At 47.0% G+C, this 21,843-nt stretch overlaps 3 protein-coding genes across 4 annotated transcripts in view; 1 reads left to right on the top strand and 2 right to left on the bottom strand.

Annotated features, from left to right (window-relative positions):
* Positions 1 to 41: 41 nt before the first annotated feature.
* noa1 (nitric oxide associated 1) lies at positions 42 to 4,058 on the bottom strand. The gene is made up of 9 exons (XM_037462368.2): positions 3,760 to 4,058; positions 2,461 to 3,408; positions 2,210 to 2,374; positions 1,538 to 1,654; positions 1,348 to 1,433; positions 1,102 to 1,233; positions 884 to 1,000; positions 697 to 814; positions 42 to 592 (listed from the first exon to the last, which is right to left on the bottom strand). The coding sequence occupies exons 1-9, from the start codon at positions 3,920 to 3,922 to the stop codon at positions 354 to 356; spliced, it is 2,085 nt and encodes a 694-aa protein (XP_037318265.2). The 5' UTR covers positions 3,923 to 4,058; the 3' UTR covers positions 42 to 353.
* Positions 4,059 to 4,407: 349 nt separating this feature from the next.
* On the top strand, positions 4,408 to 8,065 carry nipsnap3a (nipsnap homolog 3A (C. elegans)). The gene is made up of 6 exons (XM_037462379.2): positions 4,408 to 4,550; positions 5,488 to 5,692; positions 6,801 to 6,962; positions 7,038 to 7,187; positions 7,313 to 7,399; positions 7,480 to 8,065. Exons 1-6 carry the CDS (start codon positions 4,485 to 4,487, stop codon positions 7,554 to 7,556), a joined length of 747 nt encoding a protein of 248 aa, XP_037318276.1. The 5' UTR covers positions 4,408 to 4,484; the 3' UTR covers positions 7,557 to 8,065.
* Positions 8,049 to 21,843, bottom strand: part of LOC119211440 (phospholipid-transporting ATPase ABCA1) — a 28,036-nt gene continuing 14,241 nt past the window's right edge. The window contains exons 19-49 of one of the 2 annotated variants that reach the window (XM_037462345.2): positions 21,631 to 21,805; positions 21,361 to 21,492; positions 20,358 to 20,635; positions 20,063 to 20,283; positions 19,783 to 19,858; positions 19,458 to 19,708; positions 18,779 to 18,830; positions 18,580 to 18,702; positions 18,207 to 18,355; positions 17,975 to 18,099; positions 17,159 to 17,257; positions 16,774 to 16,963; positions 16,567 to 16,661; positions 16,431 to 16,463; positions 16,246 to 16,351; positions 16,009 to 16,083; positions 15,734 to 15,903; positions 14,756 to 14,933; positions 14,505 to 14,620; positions 13,341 to 13,485; positions 13,137 to 13,260; positions 12,884 to 13,013; positions 12,631 to 12,757; positions 12,494 to 12,556; positions 11,045 to 11,151; positions 10,597 to 10,738; positions 10,386 to 10,520; positions 9,486 to 9,589; positions 9,279 to 9,371; positions 8,960 to 9,203; positions 8,049 to 8,877 (exon numbers count right to left, since the gene is read on the bottom strand). In XM_037462345.2, coding sequence (XP_037318242.1) covers positions 8,743 to 8,877; positions 8,960 to 9,203; positions 9,279 to 9,371; positions 9,486 to 9,589; positions 10,386 to 10,520; positions 10,597 to 10,738; positions 11,045 to 11,151; positions 12,494 to 12,556; positions 12,631 to 12,757; positions 12,884 to 13,013; positions 13,137 to 13,260; positions 13,341 to 13,485; positions 14,505 to 14,620; positions 14,756 to 14,933; positions 15,734 to 15,903; positions 16,009 to 16,083; positions 16,246 to 16,351; positions 16,431 to 16,463; positions 16,567 to 16,661; positions 16,774 to 16,963; positions 17,159 to 17,257; positions 17,975 to 18,099; positions 18,207 to 18,355; positions 18,580 to 18,702; positions 18,779 to 18,830; positions 19,458 to 19,708; positions 19,783 to 19,858; positions 20,063 to 20,283; positions 20,358 to 20,635; positions 21,361 to 21,492; positions 21,631 to 21,805 — 4,193 coding nt within the window. In that variant the 3' untranslated portion in view covers positions 8,049 to 8,742. The remainder of the gene's footprint in view (positions 8,878 to 8,959; positions 9,204 to 9,278; positions 9,372 to 9,485; positions 9,590 to 10,385; positions 10,521 to 10,596; positions 10,739 to 11,044; positions 11,152 to 12,493; positions 12,557 to 12,630; positions 12,758 to 12,883; positions 13,014 to 13,136; positions 13,261 to 13,340; positions 13,486 to 14,504; positions 14,621 to 14,755; positions 14,934 to 15,733; positions 15,904 to 16,008; positions 16,084 to 16,245; positions 16,352 to 16,430; positions 16,464 to 16,566; positions 16,662 to 16,773; positions 16,964 to 17,158; positions 17,258 to 17,974; positions 18,100 to 18,206; positions 18,356 to 18,579; positions 18,703 to 18,778; positions 18,831 to 19,457; positions 19,709 to 19,782; positions 19,859 to 20,062; positions 20,284 to 20,357; positions 20,636 to 21,360; positions 21,493 to 21,630; positions 21,806 to 21,843) is intronic. The other variant, XM_037462346.2, reaches the window with a different exon arrangement.

Here is a 21,843-nt window from a genome sequence, read left to right as displayed (position 1 = left end):
TGATATACAGTCCAGAGTATCACAACATGAAATACAACAAATTGGCGTTGATGGCAAATTATTATTTATTGATGTAATAATTTGAAGGCTTTTCACTTTTGTTTAAAACATTGAGGGGCAACACCGTTATTAAAGAATTATGGAATGAAAAGGAACATCTGAGCACGGTAATGGCTTCATCCAGATGTGGGACTCTTATTCCTCACAGTGTTTCCTGAATCCTAACTCCTAGATAACCTCCTCACTCCTCCAGATGCATTTGAGGAGGTGGACGCCATACAAGTCAATCCGAAACATTTGCTGCCTGAGGAGGAAGCAGCCGTCACCATGGAAACGGGTTCCTCCTACCCGGCTCACTTCTTCTTCTTCTTCTTGAGCTGCAGCCTCTGGGCTCCGTGGGCGGACAGGCCTCCGTCCAGTAGACCCTGAGCCTTGGTGGGTTTGTAGGCCGAGGACTTCCTGACCCGCTCTCCCTTCAGGGTCACAATGTGAGGAAGAAGAGGGGGGGTCCTCACACAGATACCTACTGCTGGAGGACCCAAGACCCTCAACAACACCTGGTCACCTACTGCCGCCGTCACGGCAACCCAGCCTGAAAAAGGAGAGGGGGGCAGACACATGGAGAGACAGGGACAGGTGGTCTCAGGTTCCACATCATGCCTGACATCATCGGTCTCCAGGTGAAGTGATGCTTACCTGCAGAAGACAGTTTGACATCAGCAGCAGCCTCCAGGTAGCCCCCCCCCTCCAACCTAAACTCCTGAGAAACCAACGCAGGAAACTGCTTCATGCGCTCCGACCCCCCCTGAGGAACCTGAACACAGCACCACACACACAAGTCAGCATGATGTCACTTGAGTCGGCTGTGACCATGGGACCTCACCCCTAGCAGCTCGTGTCCCGCATGCTTCTCATAGACGCCGTCAGCTTTCTCCACACTGGTGATGTGAACCGGGACCCGACTGGAGGCCAGGACCGAGAACCAGCAGGACCGCCCCCCCTGAAGATCAATAATCAATACGTTTGACCAGCGGGACCCCCCTGTGATCAACAACCAACAATCTACACACACTTAAGCATGATGTCATAGTGTGACGTCACCTCCAGGAAGTCGATCCTGGCCAGAGCTCCCAGTAACAGACTCATACCGGGCTTCAACACAAAGGTCCTGGGAACCAAAGCCTGAGCAGGAACCACTGACATCACTTCCTGTTCAGTCAGGAGGCCGAGCACCTGAGACACACACACTTCATCTTAATCTCAGCCACATTAATTGCATAGATTAACGTGTTCATTTTAGCCCTATATATATAAATATATATTATATTATATGTGAGAGAGACTCACGTCATGGTCCTTCAGGATTCCAGGTGTGTCAAACAGCCAGTGAGCATCTTTCAGCTCGTTGAAGGAGAACTCATCAGCGCTGGGAGCTGAAAGGTCACACAGAGGTGAGAGGTCAGACAGGTTTAGAGCCAACATCAGGTTGATGCTGAACTAATGACATCAGACACTCTTTATCCAATGAGAATCTTACCTGTTGAGCTTCTCATGTCTCCATCGTCATTCTCTCCAAAAGCCAAACTGTCGGGATCGAACTTTATCTCATCGGACCGGGTGCTGCTGTTAGACCGGAAGGTTCTGCCAACACGACCTGGATTGGTAGTATACACGGTTCAAGTGGACAGAAGGTCTGAAGGCCCTGAACTGATACATGGTGTTCCTGAGATGAACAGATTTGGATCTGGATCTTTAAGTGTAAACAGTGGGAGCAGATCCAGCCCTCCGACGACGGGGGCAACGAGGGGGGGTGGGGGGGGGCGGGGTGCTAGCGGTGTCGACGGTGGGGGGGGGGGGGGGGGGGGGGGGGGTGCTTCCGCGTTCTAATTGCAGCGCTGACGGAAAACATGGACGGATGAGCCGGGAAAAAAAGACGAAACTCCGCTGCAAGTCCCTTCAAAATAAAATCACAGGATGAAATTTTTTATTTATTTTTATTTTCCCATGCAAAGGCCCGCGACCCACTACAAACGGGACCTACCAGTTGAGAAACACTGCCTTAAACTATAGAACTTGAAACCGAAGGAAGAATCCTTTGAGTAGCCTTGATGCAAGACCACAGGCAGACAGGGGGACATGTAGTTGGGTATGCCAGAGGACAGGGAGTATAAAAGGAGGACTTTGCTGCCGCCCCCCCCCCCCTTCTTACCCACTAGGTAGCCCTGCTTGCTAAAGTGTCTCAGTCTCCTCAGCTCCTCGTGGGACAGCTCCGCCTCCTCCTGTCCGGCCGCCTCCTTCAGTCTCTCCTCCCGTCTGAACATCCTGTAGGGAGTTGGGTTGCTGATTGGAAACTTCAGCAGGTCTAGAGTTGTCCCTGAAGGCACCACAAGGGAGAACACACAGGTGATACAAGGGAATGTCTCAACGTGTGAACACCAGGACATGGTGGGTGGCGCTCACCGGGCCACGGGGAGATGGTGGCCTTGTAGACCAGGTCCGAAGCTTTGGACTTGCAGTAGTCGGACTCCAGCAGCGTGTTGAAGAGGGTGGACTTGCCCGCGTTGGCGCTGCCCACCAGGTACACGTCCCCTTTGTACTTCCAGGACCTCTGCAGAGCAGAGATCAGGCCCTCCACGCCGTACCCCGTCTTGGCGCTGATCAGGTGGACGTCAGTCACCTGGTCCCCAAAGCCGGCGTCCCGGCAGTACCCGGAGAGCTGCCGCTTGATTCGCTGCAGGTAGTTTGGCGAGTCTGCAGGCAGCAGGTCGATCTTGTTGCCCAGGACGACTACGTGCTTGTTGGACCCCACCAGGTCTGGCAAGTCCGGGACGATTGAGTCGGGGAGATCCAGGAGGTCTACCACGAGCAGCACCAAAGCTGTGTGGGGGCGGATCCGGCGCACCACGGCCCGGTACTGGTCCGAGGTCATGTGGAGGCTCAGGGCCTGGCGATGGTGGGTCAGCAGGTGGCAGCGCTGGCAAGTGGCGCTACTCAGACGCTCCTCCTGCAGCAGAACCTTGAACTTCTCGCTGGGCAGGTATCCCGGGACGGCGGCAGCTGTGCAGTGTAGGACGGCGCCGCAGCCCGAGCAGCAGGTGTCGCTGACCGGCTGGTCCACGTCCGGGGTGCCAAACACTCTGTGCTCACCTGCCGTCTTCTTCTTCCTTTTCTGTGAAGAGACCCCGCTCGAGTCCAGAGGGAAGCCCACGTCCTCAAACTGGATCAGAGAGTCAGGCTCCGCCTCCCCCTGGGAGACGCCCCTGAGCACCGTCAGCTGATGCTCCAGAGATCTCAGATGTCTCTGAGGAGGAACCTGGGGACGAGGAACCCGAGGAGGAACCCGAGGAGGAGCACCGGAGGTGGAGAGGCTCAGGAGCTCAGGATGGAGGTGTTGGCCCTCCTCTGGATCTGATGAAAAAGAACCTCAGGCTAATTTTGCAGCTTTAAGACACAAAGCATTGGCTTCACTCAGTGGAGACTACATTTCCAGGGATGCAACTGGACATTTGTAGTTTCTGAGCCCTCCTTGACATTAATAGATCTTTAATAACTTAATGGTTTAAGAACTAAACGTGGAACCTTCTAGTTACTGCTGGTATCTTAAAACGACACACTTAATCTGTTCTATAACTGAAGGAGAAGGATGTGATGTCATCTTCAGGTTTAGAAGGAGAGGTCCTGACTTCTCTAAAAGATTATAGTACTACAGGTACCTCTCAGTACTACCTGTTACGCTCAGTACTTGTAGGGCCGTCTCACCTGAATATTCTACAAACACGAACTCCTCCTCGCGGTCCGGATCTGAAGTCCAGCTCCCGGTCTTCCTCCCAGCTCCGCTGCACATCTGCCGGGCCTCTGAGCCAGGACCCGACCTCCAAGCACCTCCAACCCGGCGGACCGCCAGCTGGACCGCCTTCCACATGTTTCCCTCCTCCGACTCCCCCCGCGTGGATCACACCGCGCTCACCTTGATGCTCCGGCAGCACGGAGCTCAAGCTGCTGCCACTTCCTGGCCGGATGTGACGTCAATCCCGTCATCCGCTTGCGTTCCGCTGAAAAACTACAAACATTTTATTTAGAAAACTGAACGTGGATATTTATCGGATTAATGACACGTGATCCCACGATGCAAGATGAATAAACACTGATTAGAAAAGAGAATTATTGTGTGTGTACTCGTGTGTCTGTTAGTGTGTAGTGAATTTGCACGAATTTGTATATTCATTCCGAATATTTTATATATATATATATATATATATATATAAAATATAGTGGTGTGTATATATATATATATATATATATATATATATATATATATATATATATATTTGTGTGTATTATACACATATTTGCTGTCTGGTTACCTCTGGTTTTCTTGTGTTGATGTCGTTTCTCTTTTCTAGGGAGAAGTGGAACCTCGTGTATCAGTGGATCTCTGTCACTCATATGAACTTCCGGTTTGCACGCGTTTTCTCATTTTCAACATGTTGCTGCTCAGGAGCTGTTACAGGAGATCCGCTGAGGTCCTCCTACCACCTGCTGCTGCTCAGGTAAGTCAACACCAGAACCAGCAGTGGTATTCAAATGGTGACGTATCATTCGGCCCTTCACGAGAATCACGTGAGGAACCGTTAGCATGACTCATGTATGTTGCAGCCTTTTTGTAGGAATGTCACCTCTGACCCCTGACCCCTAAACCCTAAACCCTGAGCTCCTCTGACTTCCTTCTCCTGCGGGACACACGTACACCTACACTGACGCACACGCACGTACACTGATACAGACGCACTTTTAAGTGTACACACACACACACTCTCCTGCTGGACTTTGAGTCTAAAGGTTTAGTTTTTGTGTTTCTCTGTTAATTCTTTGAAGGAATTACCCACAATTCATAGCAGTGACATTAAACCTATAACATCTATTTAGTGGAATTTGTAAAATATTTTCACATTAAAATTCAGTTTTGGTCTATATTATAAATCATTTTTCGATAAAAGGTGTAAAGTACCTCAAGCTAACTTGATCATATACTATGTTCTGTAAAGTATGAAGTTATTATATAAACACATTTATTTTCCCAGCACATTTCAAAACGTTTGTCAAAATACAAATTAATAATTAAGTAAAACGAGACATTAAAACAATACGGACAAACATAATGACATAATTAAAGTAAAGGAGGAATGAACTACATAATAATGCTTCTGTATTTTATGTGCATATAAAGAATAAACTGAGTAGAACATGGAACTGAAAAGTGTTTAAACATTACGTCGCTCTGAAAGGGTCAGAGTCTGAGGTCTTCTTGTGTCACTGGACATGTAACCATGGAAACCTGCACGGCAGGGGGTCCAGCAGGGGGAGGCGTCCCGAGAGAGTCTCTGCTGGTTTTGGTGTCTCACATGGGTCACAGTACGCTCTAGTTCCAGTCTGGTCAATGTTTTATTGTCAGAGTGAGACCTCTGCTCTCGTCCTCCTCCTCTGCAGCAACGGCGTCTCTCAACTGGTCCCCAGCAGACACACAGATCCTTTTATGAGTTCCGCACCTACAGCATCCGCCCAGACCAGAATGCTGCCTTCCTCAAACTGACCAATGAGAAGATCCACCTGCGCACCGCCCACTCTGAGCTGATTGGCTACTGGAGCGTCGAGTACGGCGGCCTGAACAAGGTCTTCCATATATGGAAGTATGGTGAGGACCTACTTCTGCTCACAGCTTCTACGGACCGGCCCACCATCAGGGTTTGGTTCCCCATGTCACACCCTTGAGTGTTTGAGCCATCAGACATTGAGGATCATGAGGACCCGTTCTGGTCTACGTGGGCCGGGTCTTCCAACGGCCGCGTAGTCTGAACCAAGCGCTCCAGATATTATTAAGACTTAAGACAGAATATGTCCAAGCTACAGAAGCTGAATGTCAGCACACACATCGTTCTCTTCAGCGCCATGCTGCTTCCGAAAACGACTAAATATATCGGTAGTTTATAATCACAATAAACTAAACGTATCGGTAGTTTATAATCACACTAAACTAAACGTATCGGTAGTTTATAATCATACTAAACTAAATGTATCGTTTTTAAAGCCCTCGCAGCCTTAAAGCCCTTAAGAGTCCCTCACTGAACTGATACGTTCAGTGAGTCCCTCAGGGTTTAGGGGGAGATTCCGGCTGGATTTTAAAAGTCTATTCCCAACAACGTCAAGGAAACGTGGCTAGGAGAATTGATGAGGAGTTAGGAAACGAGAAGGCGGTGTTTAGGGATGGACTCCATTTCCCCTGAGCTGCGTAGTCGTGATGGAGGAGACTCATGTTGGTGACGTCAGTCTGAGATGCCTGAGATGCCTTCATGTGTCGTTACACAAACAACCAGTTTCAAAGTAAAACTTTTAACATACATGAGTCATGCTAACGCTTACTCACATGATGCGAATGATACGTCACTATTTAAATAATCCTGACACAAGGTCTTGTGGGCCGGAATTATCTCCTTTGGTAAAGGATGGACTAGTGGTTCCTATGCTAAAGGAGCTAAGTAAGGAAGCATTGAAGCTCCTTTCCTTAGCATCAGAATTCCAACAGCTCTCATCTACTTTTTCATTTTTATTCTATAGCCCCCTTGCTTATGGCCTTCTATTTTATACTGAAGATTTAAATTGTAAATTGAACATTTTTCTGGATGTCCATTGTCTTACTGTCCAATGTTCTGCACATATTTTGGCAATAAATGTTCCTAATTCCTATTTCCAGCTTATTTAAAGCAAGCCTTTAAGGTCCTCCTCCTTTTGTTCCTCCTCCTTAGACAGTTATTCTCAGCGGGCAGACGTCCGGGCAGCTCTGTCTCAGGACCCCTCCTGGATCTCTGAGTACATCTCCAAGGCAATACCCATGCTGAGGTCTCAGGACAACGAGGTGAACTACCTGGTTCCCTGGAGTCACCTGCAGAAGCCCCCAAAAGAGGGCGGTAAGCCCCGCCCCCACGCTGTGACAGCCTAACACTCTCGATGACATCACGCCAATGACACTAGGTGTGTTTCAGGTGTGTACGAGCTGGCGTCCTTCCAGATGCGTCCTGGAGGTCCAGCGGTTTGGGGAGACGCCTTCCAGGCTGCTGTCACCTCCCATGATGCACCTGGGTATGGCAAACTGGTGGGAGCTTTCCACAGCGAGTGTGGCCTGCTAAACAGAGGTACACTGTAAAAATATACCACTGCCAAATTGGAGTGAATGATGTAAAACATTTCCTGAAGAGATGAAAGCAGGAGGAGAGTTTTAAATATCAAATAAGTCAGTATTATTCGTGTGGTGTGTCAGTTCACGCCCTCTGGTGGTTCGAGAGCGCCGATCAGCGAGCTGAAGTTCGTCACAAAGCTCACACTGACGCCCGAGTCGTAGCTGCAGGTAAGACTCCGCCTACCTGACGTAGAGACACAGAATTACATCATACCCTTTATACGTGTCTCTGTCTTTTTCTCTTTCAGTCCGAAACTGTGTCGGCCATCTGGACTCTCAGGAGAATAAGCTCATGTTTCCTTGTTCCTTCTCTCCACTGAAGTAACTTCCGGTCGGCCACTTCCTGTCCTCAGACCTGTGTCTCCAAACACTGTCACTATAAAACTCCCCAATTGCTTTGAGTCCTGAACCTGCTGCATCCTCTCTGAACCAATTAGGCGTTACCATGAGCCCCAATGTCTTTCAGGATTTGCAGCGCTATTATTGGCCGGGGTCTCTGTGTGAAACTGACCAATGGGAGATGCGTGAAGGGCGGGGTTTACCAAGAAGAGGATGGGGTTCATAGTTGGAGCAGGGAGTGAATTTACGAGAAATAAAGACAATATGGTATAAATGTGATGAATGTGACTAAAAACACTAAATCAGATTGAGTTGTGAGTGACAACAGCATCGTCCAATCCTGTGGCTGGAACATATATGTTTGTGTGTGTGTGTGTGTCTCGTTCACATTAGACTAACAGGATATAAAGTCTGAATAATAAAGAGAACACTATTGTTGTGAATAAACGGATATATTCATCAGAGAGCAAAGCAGAGACTGGATTTATTTCTTTTATTGAGGTGTTTGGGTCGGTAACATTAAATAAACATGGCGATCAGTGTGAACAGGTAAAGTGCCGAGGAGGCGGAGCTCCGTCAGTCGGATTGATCAGCTGTTCCACTATTCAATACTCTGAGGTATTTCACTGCTTTGCGTCCTTCCTCGAAAAACTAGAAAGTCAATCCAGGCTTTGGCCCAAATCCAGTGCCCCCTGGCCTCTGACCCCTCAGGGACCCGCCTGGTCAGAGGTTGAGTGTGAAAGTCTGAGGGCTTTAAAAGGCGTAAATAGCTGCCGCCGTCACCATGACAACATCACACGTCATATGATTTACATCGGAGGGGATTGATTTAATACTTGTTTCCGTCATAACATGAGGTCATTTAAAATGGTTTTACTATTCGTCAACTTCCTTAATGACAGAATGAAACCCTCAGCGTTGTGACGGGGGGCACCGAACCCTCACGGAAGGAGGGGGGGGGGCGGATTGGGCCTCAGTCTTCTTTGTGCAACACTATGATTGGAGAAACAAAGTAGCTACAGAGCTCATCGCAGCAGGAGAAGAAATCACAGGCGGTTTGGTGGGCGGCGGCTCCGCAGGGAATCATTTGCATTGACTGGCACGAGGTGGTGGGTGACTCCGCCCACAGGTGTGACATCCCGACAGATGAGGGGGCATGGTCTATGATACGATCACATGACGCTCTCCTTTAGCGTGACCCCCCCGCCAGAAGCTCCCGTGGGGACCTCGATGGAGACGTCTCGGCGCCGCACGGAGTCTTTGGAGTGGTAGTCGTCACTCTGGTCCTTGGCGAAGTTCACAAACACCTGGAACCAAAAACCCTGACCAATGAGATGATCAGGAAATCTAGTCGCTCTACCTGCTCAGGTGTGTGTCTAGTCTCTCTACCTGGTCCAGGGTGGTCTGGGTGACGGAGTAGTCCTCAATCCTCAGCAGCTCTTTGTTCTTGGCGAGGATGGAGAAGATGTGGGTGAGGGAGGTGAGAGAAGATGGAAGTTGGTATTGCAGCATGTTCCTGTGCTTCTCCTTCAGCGTGCTGCCGCTCAGCTCGCTCTCGATGAACTTCATGACGGGTTGAAGGTCGCTGTCTGGCCCCCCCACCCGCAGGATGATGGTGTACCCGTCACCAAACCTGATAGAGAGAATCACCATTGCACCACATGACCAGTATATGACCTGAGGGACAAGGAGGACATCACCATGTTACCTGTTCTTCAGGTGCTGTACGCTTCCGAGACATCTGAACCTCCCGTTCACCATGATGGCCATCCTGGTACACAGAGCCTCACACTCCTCCATGCTGAGAAAAGGTGAGAACGGACGGGATGAGGGAGAGCATGTTGTAAAGGGACATGGTGAGAACAAGGTACAGGGCACAGGGGGAGAAGCCGTTATGGGGGACATGGTCTCCTACCTGTGGGAGGTGAGGACCACGGAGCGCCCCTCCTTGATGATGCTGTGGATGCAGTTCCACAGGGCCCGGCGGGCTTTGGGATCCATGCCAGTTGTGGGCTCGTCCTGTAACCATGACAACAGAAAGGTTGAGTCGGTCCACAGGTGAAGCAGGAAGCTGAGGGCGAAGGGGGTCAGGAGAAGGAGGGGCATCTTCTGTGGTATGTCTTTCTACTTCTCTCCCCAGAAACCATCAACAGCTGCAAAGACTGATCCGCTCTCAAACATCTTGCTCATTCGAACCAGATGTCAGTCGTCAGGATGATCGTGCATGAGCGTCCTACTTCAAGAGTCAATCACCCAAACCATGATTCTCTAACAGTACAACGGTTAATAAAGCATATGTATCATGTATGTCTGGATGACCATATAGAAGTAGGGGTTTTATTATGTGTGTGTGAATCGGTAGAAGGCCGGATCAGTATGTATCTATTGTTCAAATTCAATCAATTGAAGCATTGAACGTGGAACATCCAGAAGAGCTGAATAAGCTTTATGAAGAGTATGGCCTGTAGCGGCCTGCAGATATTTGTTTACTCTGTGGGAGTGGCGACTTATCCAGTTAGAATTAAGGTAGAATATGGCCGGCGCTGTTTCAAGTTTTTCGTGTTGCTATGGTGAGTTTGCCAAACTTGCTTTATGGAACCGAAAAGCCTAACTTATGTAATCTTATTCTAAAAATGATCCCGCTAACTCAGTTAGCCATGTACAAGCAACGGGGCCCATGTATTGTGTATATATTGTATGTGAAGTGTGTATATATGGTGTGTTTTGTGTAGGTATAGTGTATATTTGGCGGGTTTTGGGGATGTGTTGTGTGTTTTGTGTGCGACTGTGTATATATTGTGTGTATTGTGAGTACCAGGAAGACGACGGGTGGCGCTCCGATCAGAGACATGGCCGTGGACAGCTTCCTCATGTTTCCTCCGCTGTAGCTTCCTGCTGCTTTCTCAGCGTACTTCATCAGGCCCAACTTCCTGATGCCCCACTCTGCCACCTGTCAATCAAACGGCATCATCACAACCTCATGGTGACATAATCATCTTGGTCGTGGTGACCTTGCTCTCACTTACATCACAGACTTGTTCCTCAGGGACCCCCCTGAGGACGGCGTAGAGCTCCAGGTGCTCTCTTCCTGTCAGCAGCTCGTTGATAGAGTCAAACTGAGGACAGTACCCCATGTGCTGGTGGACGGAGTCGATCTCCCTCAGGATGCTGCACACAGACACACTCACATCAACCACTCTGTTTGGACTCGCATGGGGCCCCAGCTGCTGGTTGAGAACCTCAGCGGCTTAAAGAGCCACTTTACCAATACCTTATTATTTATATCATGTACTCTGAGGTATAAATACTGCACTAATACTCTGGTATTCATGATATACTATTTGCTATTTTCTAAGTTCTTTTTAGTTTAGACGGAAAGCTGTTGGCTTGAAGTTCAACCTCGTAGCAAATCTGCTGTGTTTGGTGGCAGTAACCACGGCAACAAGCCTAACAACAGACCCCAGGTAAGCTCACCTCTTCCCAGCCAAGAAAGCCTCTCCACTGGTCACCAGTGTGTCTCCAGTCAGCATCTTAAAGGTGGTCGTCTTCCCAGCACCATTAACCCCGAGAAGCCCAAAACACTACACACGCCCCCACACACACACACAAAGACACACACACACACAGACAGACAAAATGGTAAATGGACCGCACTTGTATCGCGCTTTTCTAGTCTTCTGACTACTGAAACCGCTTTCACTTCATGTCATCATTCACACCTTAATGACATTCATGCACACATTGATGACTAACATTCATTCATGCACACCTTGATGACTAACATTCATCCATTCACACCTTAATGACTAACATTTATCCACACATTGATGACTAACATTCATCCATTCACACCTTAATGATTAAGATTCATTCACACCTTGATGACTAACATTCATCCATTCACACCTTAATGACTAACATTCATCCATTCATTCACACCTTGATGACTAAAATTCATCCATTCACACCTTGATGACTAACATTCATTCATTCACACCTTGATGACTAAAATCCATCCATTCACACCTTAATGACTAACATTCATTCATTCACACCTTGATGACTAAAATCCATCCATTCACACCTTGATGACTAACATTCATCCATTCACACCTTGATGACTAAAATTCATCCATTCACACCTTGATGACTAACATTCATCCATTCACACCTTGATGACTAACATTCATCCATTCACACCTTGATGACAGGAACTAGCGTACATAGTGACACCCATTAGTGACTAAAATTCATCCATTCACACCTTAATGAATAACATTCATTCACACCTTGATGACTAACATTCATCCATTCACACCTTAATGACTAAAATTCATCCATTCACACCTTAATGACTAACATTCATTCATTCACACCTTGATGACTAAAATCCATCCATTCACACCTTGATGACTAACATTCATCCATTCACACCTTGATGACTATAATTCATCCATTCACACCTTGATGACTAACATTCATCCATTCACACCTTAATGACTAACATTCATCCATTCACACCTTAATGACTAACATTCATTCATTCACACCTCGATGACTAAAATTCATCCATTCACACCTTGATGACTAACATTCATCCATTCACACCTTAATGACTAATATTCATTCACACCTTGATGACTAACATTCATCCATTCACACCTTGATGACTAACATTCATCCATTCACACCTTAATGACTAACATTCATCCATTCAAACCTTAATGACTAACATTCATTCATTCATTCACACCTTGATGACTAAAATTCATCCATTCACACCTTGATGACTAACATTCATCCATTCACACCTTGATGACTAACATTCATCCATTCACACCTTAATGACTAATATTCATTCACACCTTGATGACTAACATTCATTCATTCACACCTTGATGACTAACGTTCATCCATTGTTACCTCTCCAGGAGGAATCCCGACACAAAGTCGATCCACTGCCGGCTTCTGTTTCCGTTCAAACACCTGCAGGACATTTATGTGTTAAAGACTGAAGTGTAATTGTGTGCGTGTGTGTGTGTGTGTTTGGGTTTGTGTACCTTGGTGAGCTGACGGAGCTCTAGGATGTCCCCACGTCCCAGACCCTGGACGATCCTCTGCCTCTCTCGGGCTACGTCCTCGTCCTCGTCGCCCAGTGGTCCCAGTTTAGTGAGTGTACTCACTGACCTGGTGAAGAACACACACAGCCCAGGAAGTGTTTTTACATGTTGTACTGTGTACATTTAGTACTGTGTAGAAATAATAGCGCTGTGTATGTGTACTACTACTAAACTACTGTTTAGTACTGTGTACCTGGGTTTGATGAAGAACCTGTACTGAATGAGGAGAGTGATGATGAAGAAGACGACTCCCTCCACCGCCATCGCAAATAGGTTCTTTCCCACCATGTCCCACTCGAGAGGAGAGCGTAACCGGTTCTCACCTGAAACATCCACCCGTACACAGGAAGAAGTACATGGTGTATAGTGAGAACTACACCTTCACCTAAGGGCAAATCGCTCAAATTAAAATAATCCAAGCGTTAAAGAGAGTATGTGTGTGTTACCAAATCTCTCCAGAGCATCGGCCATCGCCTGGTTCTTCACCATGTCGATGAGTCCTCGACCGAGACAGAAGTGAGGGAAGATGAGGAGAACGTTCTTCAAGATGTCGTTGATTCCTCCAATCTCCTGAAAATAAATAACAAATTCATGTTTAATGGGTTTGAGATGAACCCTGGTCTTCAGGTTAAAACTAAATGTCTACGCACATTGTTTCCAAACAGCTCCATGACGAAGGTGGAGATGCTGCCGTTGATGCCGATGAGGATGTTGACGCTGGTGAGGACCACGTAGGCTGTGCTGGGGATCTGGAAGAAGAAGGAGGCCGGGTACATCAGAGGAGTGATGGACCAGCTGAGAACAAGAAAATAGGAGATTTTGTCAGAAAAGCGGAGAGAACTTAAAGCTTGAGAGATTAATAAACATATGATTTAATATGAGATAAGTGCTGTAGTACTGTGAACTAGTACTGTGTATCTGTACTGTGAACTAGTATTGTGTATCTGTACTGTATGTACTGTGTATCTATACTGTTACTAGTACTGAGTATCTGTACTGTGAACTAGTACTGTGTACTAGTACTGTGTATCTGTACTGTGTACTAGTAATGAGTAGCTGTACTGTGTGATAGTAATGAGTAGCTGTACTATGTGCTAGTACTGGGTATCTGTACTGTGTGTCTGTACTGTGTGCTAGTAATGAGTAGCTGTACTGTGTTCTAGTACTGTGTACTAGTAATAAGTAGCTGTACTGTATACTAGTACTGTGTACTAGTAATAAGTAGCTGTACTGTATACTAGTACTGTGTAGCTGTACTGTGTACTAGTACTGTGTGTCTGTACTGTGTACTAGTAATGAGTAGCTGTACTGGGTACTAGTACTGTGTGTCTGTACTGTGTACTAGTAATGAGTAGCTGTACTGGGTACTAGTACTGTGTGTCTGTACTGTGTACTAGTAATGAGTAGCTGTACTGGGTACTAGTACTGCGTGTCTGTACTGTGTACTAGTAATAAGTAGCTGTACTGGGTACTAGTACTGTGTGTCTGTACTGTGTTCTAGTTATGAGTAGCTGTACTGGGTACTAGTACTGTGTGTCTGTACTGTGTACTAGTAATGAGTAGCTGTACTGGGTACTAGTACTGTGTGTCTGTACTGTGTACTAGTAATGAGTAGCTTTACTGGGTACTAGTACTGTGTGTCTACTGTGTACTAGTAATGAGTAGCTGTACTGGGTACTAGTACTGTGTGTCTGTACTGTGTACTAGTAATGAGTAGCTTTACTGGGTACTAGTACTGTGTGTCTGTACTGTGTACTAGTAATGAGTAGCTTTACTGGGTACTAGTACTGTGTGTCTGTACTGTGTACTAGTACCCATAGAGTAGCAGCAGCAGAGCGAGCACCGGCAGGTTAGTGGATGAAACGTAGGCTTGTTGTTGGAAACAGATGAAGATGACAACAACCAGCGTTGCCGGGACAACGTAATTACACTGTGGAGAGACAAAGACATAACACACGTTACACACTTCTCTAACGATGAGTCCACCAGCCCTCCAACACATACTGGGGGTACTTTGGATGGATACTGTTGATGGTCCCTACTGATGCTATCCACTCATCCTCACCATGTCCCAGGTGAAGTTGGCCACCCAGTAGAGCAGCGGCTGCACTCCGCTGATGAAATGCATGTGTTTGGCTTTACTGACTCGCTCCTGGATGAGGAAAACCACAAAGCTGGCTGGGACGAAGGACATGGCGAAGATCACACAGATGGACACCAGCACGTCCACAGAGGTTGTTACCCTGGAGACAGGACGAAAGGTGAATAATGGACTGTTCCCTCTGTACTTCCTCTTGGGTGAGTAGTCTCAGGTGTGCTTCCTGTAGAGAGTAGTGTTAGCTGTACCTCTTTCAGGTGACTAGGCTCATGTGTACTCCTTGTGGAATAGTCTTTTTGCTCAGGAAGGATCCTCACTGAGTGTAATGAGGTGACGTAGTGTAAATGGTGCCATTTTAAGAGCTGTTTGAATTCTCTAATGGAAAGGAGCTTCAATGCTTCCTTACTTAGCTCCTTTAGTTTAGGAACCACTGGACCATCCTTTACCAAAGGAAAGGAGATTATTTCGTTCCACGAGAATATATAAATAGTGACGTATCATTGGTTAGTTCCCGAGAACTAACAATCATGACGTAGAAACACAGATCATGTGAGTAACCGTTGAGTCATGTATGTTAATAAAGTTTTACATTGAAGTTGGTTGCTTGTGTCGTCTGCATGACTCACACTGTAACGACACACGAAGGCATCTCAGATGCTTCTTTGCAGACTGACGTCACCAACATGCGCCTCCGTCCATCACAACTATGCAGCTTAGTGGAAGTGGAGTCGGTTCCCAAAAACCGTCTAGTCCTTTCCTAACTCCTCATCAACTCTCCTAACCACCTTTTCTTGACCCGGTGACCTTCCACAAAGGTCAAGTAACAGTGGTTAGGAATAGATGTTAGGGGGTAATTTTTAATACTTGAATCCAGCCAGTGTCTAGTTACTAGTGTACTGTTATGTGACTAGTTTAAGGTGTACTTCCTGTAATGTGAATACTCACAGAGCCACCTGTGACAGCTGCTCCTTGGTGAGGTTCAGAGGATGGTTGAAGGCCCTGATGCCGTACAGGTTTGGGTCCTTCCCTTCAGGTAGGTTTGCTCTCAGGATGCCGTTGTTCATCACGTTGATGAAAGCTCCGATGCTGTGCCAGCCTTTGTTGTTGAACCAGATCTGAAGACGGTTCACACTCATTATTCATTAATCAGTTGTTGTAATAATAAAAACACTAGTTCGGTAGAAACTTCTTCAGTCTTCGGTCAATCATCTGATTCTCACCTTTACATTGTTCTTTGTGTCCAATCCGTTGATAAAACCTGAGAGACTGTCGAGGAATCGATCTGCTGCTGCTCCCTGAAACAAGGAGTTCAACATTTCATGGACTTCATCTCGTATCGTTCATGTAGCCCACAGTCCTTTGGCCCGCAACCACCCCCCCTGTCGGCCAGTCCTGGTCTGTTCGTCCGAACAATAAGAAGAAGAATAACGAGTACTAGCGGATTTACTTGAACCGACCTTCTGCAGCTCAAAGATCTTTCGGACTCGTTCAATGGCATCGTCGATCTCATTGGCCGGTGGGAGGACCTGAGTGCTCCTGGCACCCAATGAAAATCCTCCGTACCTGCAGAGAGAAAAAGAAGATCAACGTGTGAGAAAGAGCAAACTATGAAAATAATAGCAGAATGAAGAATAACACTGACCTGAACTCATTCACCCAAACTTTGTTCTTCAGACTGTGGACAGAAAGCAGCTTTTAGTCACTGTGTACTTTGTGTACTACGGTGTAGTTTCTGTGTAATAAACATGTTTCTGCAGCGTATGTGTATATTCTCTCACCTCTTGCCGATGATCTGAGCGTATGTTTTCACCAGGTAGTCTGAGATGTTTCTTCCAGTCAGGTTCTGTAGAGTATCGTTGGCGCTCAGCTTCATCTGAAAAACATGAGTAATACCTGTAAGTCTTGTACTTTCCCTTCCCTTTGGTATATATAATAACATAGACTTATGATGAGTGATGTTCTGGTTTGCGGTCAGGTGGCCTGACCTCGGGGGGGGGCAGTCCTCCGGCTCCAGCGGGGCAGTGCGGCAGCATCTTCTTCTTGTCGTCACAGCTGCAGAAGCAGGCCGGGGACGGATTCTCCATGGTCCAGTTAGAGGAGCTGAAGAGCTGCTGGAGGCTTTCAGGGACTTCAGGAACATTCCAATCCTCATCCCCCATCGTACAGGGAGCTTCTCTGAGGACCAGCACAGACTAAATGAATGGTCAATGAACCAATGAACACAGGCCAAATGAAGAGAAGGATAAATATTGTAAAGACATTCTCTCTATATATGTTGTATATTTAGTACATGGCATTCCATTATATAATATTACATATATATGTTAGGAATGGTGAGTAAATATGGAGCTGATTCCACCCTCTTCTTACGGGATCGGATGTCCGTCCATGCAGCGAGTCCCAAGGCCCGGAGAGTCCAGGAGAGAGTTCAATAACCTCTGCATGGTAGGGTCTCCAGGAGCATCATCACTGACACAAACAACACACGCAAAACACACATGCAACACCACCCAAACACCGACAACACACGCAAAACACACAGGCAACACCACCCAAACACAAACAACACACAAAAAACACACACTTTTGTTTAGTCCATTGTGGGGTAGTTGTGCACATGGGGTAGCTGTGTACAGTGGGTACTTGTGTACATGAGAGTAGCTGTGTACAGGGGGTAGTTGTGTACATGAGGGTAGTTGTGTACACGGGGTAGCTGTGTACAGGTTGTAGCTGTGTACAGGGGGTAGTTATGTACAGGTGGTAGCTGTGTACAGGGGATAGTTGTGTACAGGTGGTAGCTGTGTACAGGGGGTAGTTGTGAACATGGGGGTAGTTGTGTACAGGGGGGTAGTTGTGTACAGGTTGTAGTTGTGTACAGGGGGTAGTTGTGTACAGGTGGAAGCTGTGTACAGGGGGTAGTTGTGTACAGGTGGTAGCTGTGTACAGGGGGTAATTGTGTACAGGGGGGGTAGTTGTGTACAAGGGTGTAGTTGTGTACAGGGGGTAGTTGTGTACAGGTTGTAGCTGTGTATAGGGGTAGTTGTGTACAGGGGGGTAGTTGTGTACAGGTGGTAGCTGTGTACAGGGGGTAGTTGTGTACAGGTGGTAGCTATGTACAGGGGGTAGCTGTGTGCATGGAGTAGTTGTGTACAGGTGGTAGCTGTGTACAGGGGGGTAGTTGTGTACCTGATGAAGGTCACCTGGTCCTCATACATCCAGGGCTGCAGCTCCAGACTTGGGTATTTCCCAAACGGTGGAACGATGAGACTGAAGACGAGAGCGATGCAAACAAACACAGCAGGGAGGACAATCTGCAACAATCATGTGAACATTATTTAATCATACATGCATATTTTAACCCTCTATGTAAAAAACGATAAATATATTAAAACATTAAATGGATCTAAATTGTCAGCACCTGAGCGAAGAAGCCCTTCCTGGAGCGCCGAGCATACAGAAATCGTTTCCACATCAGAGCAACAAACTGCTGCTTCTTCAGACTCCAGCCGGTCACCTGATACGAGCCTTTACCATCGGTGCAGTTTAACCAGTCCGTCTCCCTGCACTCTGAGGGGTCACGTGACGTCACATGGGTCACAGAGGTCACATTATGCTAATGATTTTGTTATTATGAAATAAGTAGGAATTCCATGTGTGTGTTTTTATATTGATTTGATTTAAATATCGTAGGTTGGACCACAGAAGACGCAGGGTAACAGTTGATGACAAATATGTGACGGACCACAAGGTAACTAAAAGATGTATCAAATACAAATAGATTTTGTGTTTACCTGGATCCCCGTCTGACTCGTTGCAGTTGTTGTCATCCTCGGTCAAAGGTCTCAGGCAGCTCTGATGGTCTCCTCCACCAAAGGCATGAGTCCTCCTCCGCCTCCGTACAGGGAAAGTACCATCTGAACCCACACACACACACACACACATCAGGATGTAGCGTCATCTCACAATACTGTTATTAATGTCACTCCTCACCTGAAGGCACTTCAATGTCGACTCCGTTATCTTCAGCCACTTTCAGGAAAATCTAATAAATAAAATACATTAAAGTTAATTTTTTTGTATTGATATAATTTATATATACTTTTATGTATGGATATATACACATATACCCAACACCCACATACAGTATATATGTATATATATATATTCCGTTCATTGATATACTGAATTGTTTGAATGAGATGCCCTTTTATGTTGGAATAAATGTTAAATATTTAACTGCAAAGTAATGTGTGTTTGATACCCTTTTTTTGCATTGAATCATACTGAGATGTTTACTGAAAACGGATTGGCTCGCCCTACCAAAAAGAAAATCCACCAGGTGCCACTGCGTAGTTGTCAACATTAATGCGTTAATCTATGTAATTCATGTGGCCGAGGTTAATGCAATATTTTTGTAATAATATTTTGACCTCGGAAACGAAACCAAATAGAGCGGAGAACTGTGCAGAGGAATATCTCTACTAGTCAAACAGAAGAGGGGCCAGGGGCAAACTGACTACTTTACACACTGCTAGGCTAAGCTAGCTGCTGGGCTACTTCCATCCCAACATCTACCCTCCACAAGAATGTGAGATTGTTATATTCACACCTGGTGATAATTATGTCATTTTGTATGATTGAATGGTTAAACTCTGACAGTAAAACCAACCTCCTCCAGTGTGGTGTCTGACACTCCGTAGCTGGAGATGCCGAGGTTGAGCAGCTTGAGGTCCAGGTCTTTGAAGAGCGCCACAAAGGCCCCATCCTTAGCGGCGCTGTAGGGCAGGACGTAGGTCAGCTCGTGGCCCAGGTTCTCCACCAGCCGGGCGGCCGGGACGTGGCCCAGAATGAGATCCGAGACCAGGGTCGAATCAGAGGGCACCAAGGGGACAGTGCAAATGGAGGCCGCGGGCCCGTTTTCTGAGGACATGTGAAACAGATCAGAAACCCCTGGAGGTGAACAAATCACAGCTCTGCAGGAACAGAGAGCTCACCAATGGTAGTGGCCTCACTTTCATGTTCGCTGCCAAGTCCTGCGTCACTGCTGCTGACCGAGGTACTCTCCTCCTCCTAAGCACAGAGTATACAAGGCAGAGTATTGGGTTAAAGTACTAAAGAGAAAGACAAATACTGTGCTAAAATACTACAAAAAGACAGACAAATACTATAGAAAACAGTACTTTTGAAGACACACTAAGACCGAGAGACAATGTACAGAGAGACACTGTACAGAGAGACACTGAACACATTGTGTGGTGTAACTGCGGCGGAGACCTTTTTGGTGAAGGACACAGTGCTGGAGGAGTTTCTGCAGGAGCTCAGCAACTTCTCGGGTTCCTTCTTCACCAGCGTCAGGTAGTAACCTGTCCCCAGCTGGTTCTTCAGGTACAGAGAGGAACCCACGCAGCACAGCTTCCCATGGGAGATGATGGCGATCCGGTCCCCCAAGATATCAGCCTCGTCCATGTGGTGTGTGGACAGGATGATGGTCCGACCTGAAGGGAGACAGGACCATCATCCACAGTCCAGCTTCATAGGATAACCGTAACCGGCTATTACAACGACTCACCCTGCCGGTACTTCAGCAGCAGATCCCAGATCCCTCTACGGGCGAAAGGGTCAACACCGGCGGTGGGCTCGTCCAGGATCACAACCTTTGACCCCCCAACAAAGGCCAGCGCCACAGATAGTTTCCTCTGCATGCCTCCGGACAGCGCATTGGCCCTGGAGGTGCGTTTGTGCGGCAGCCCGGTGTCCTGAAGAATCTGCTCGATCTCACCTTTTACCTGCTGCTCCGACAGGCCTTTAAGCCGGCCGTAGAACCAGATGTGCTCCTCCACCGTCAGCCTGCAGAGGGGACGACACAGGCCCGTTAAAGTGACACCTCCAACCCCAGACCCAATGCATTGTGTCACAGTGTGGAACGGAAAGTGCTCTTTCGCTGAGCACAAGAGACTACAACGAGCGATGAAAACCAGTCGTTGCATCACAGGGACTCCACTCCCAAGCATCGAGGAGGTCCAGAAGAAACGCTGTCTGCGTCGAGCCTGCAGCATCCTGAAGGACTCTTCTCACCCTGCTCACAGACTGTTCTCCCTCCTGCTCTCAGGCAGACACTTCAGCAGCTTACGGTCGAGGACTATCCGTCTGAGGAACAGCTTTTTCCCCAGAGCTGTTACCCTTTTGAACTGTACGCCTCTGAGCCCCATTAACACCACTCTATCTGCACTGAAGACACTTTATACCATTTGTTTGCACTCTCAAGTCAATATGCACTGAATATTTGCACCAGTTTAACAACCCAAGTCCCAAGAGTTTCTGTTTATATCTCTGCATTATTTAATGTTAATTTCATCTGCAAACTGTTTTAACTAATTTATTACCAAAGAGTACCAGGTCAGGCCATAGGCCACCCTCTGTAGCTCTTTATTTATTTTTTATCTGTAAATACTGTTATTTATGATACTTTCTGTTGCACTGGTTGGATGACAAACTGCATTTTGTTGCTCTTTACTTGTACATGTGTAATGACAATAAAGATGAATCTAATTTAATCTAATCTTAGGACTCACATGCTGAAGAGGACGTTATGTTGAGGACACACTCCCAGATTTTGTCTGATGGCACTCAGCTCGGTCCGGATGTCTCTGCCCAGGATGTAGGCGGTACCAGAGGTTGGAGGGAACAGGCCAGTCAAGATGGACCTGCAGGGACCGGATGGTTTCAATAGACACATCTGTTTATGTTCTTCTGCCTGCACTTTCACATATATAAGTACCTGTCTCTGATTCTTGTATAAGTACCTCTATCTGTAAAAGTAGCTATTCCTGTCCTCTACTCACATAGTGGTGGTCTTCCCTGCTCCGTTGTGTCCCAGGAAGGAGGTGATTTGTCCCTCATAGAAGCCGAGCGTCAGTCCGTCCACAGCCAGCTTCTTCCCGTGGCGGTACACCTTCACCAGATTTTCAATGTAGACTCCAGGCTCCAGATGAGACGGCTCCTCTTCTATACACACAGCTGGAGAAAAACAAAACACACATTACCGCTGTGTCCAG

Source organism: Pungitius pungitius, chromosome 2 (assembly GCF_949316345.1).
Source record: "Pungitius pungitius chromosome 2, fPunPun2.1, whole genome shotgun sequence".
Taxonomy (NCBI): Eukaryota; Metazoa; Chordata; class Actinopteri; order Perciformes; family Gasterosteidae; genus Pungitius; species Pungitius pungitius.
This window is presented reverse-complemented; position numbering and strand designations above follow the sequence as displayed.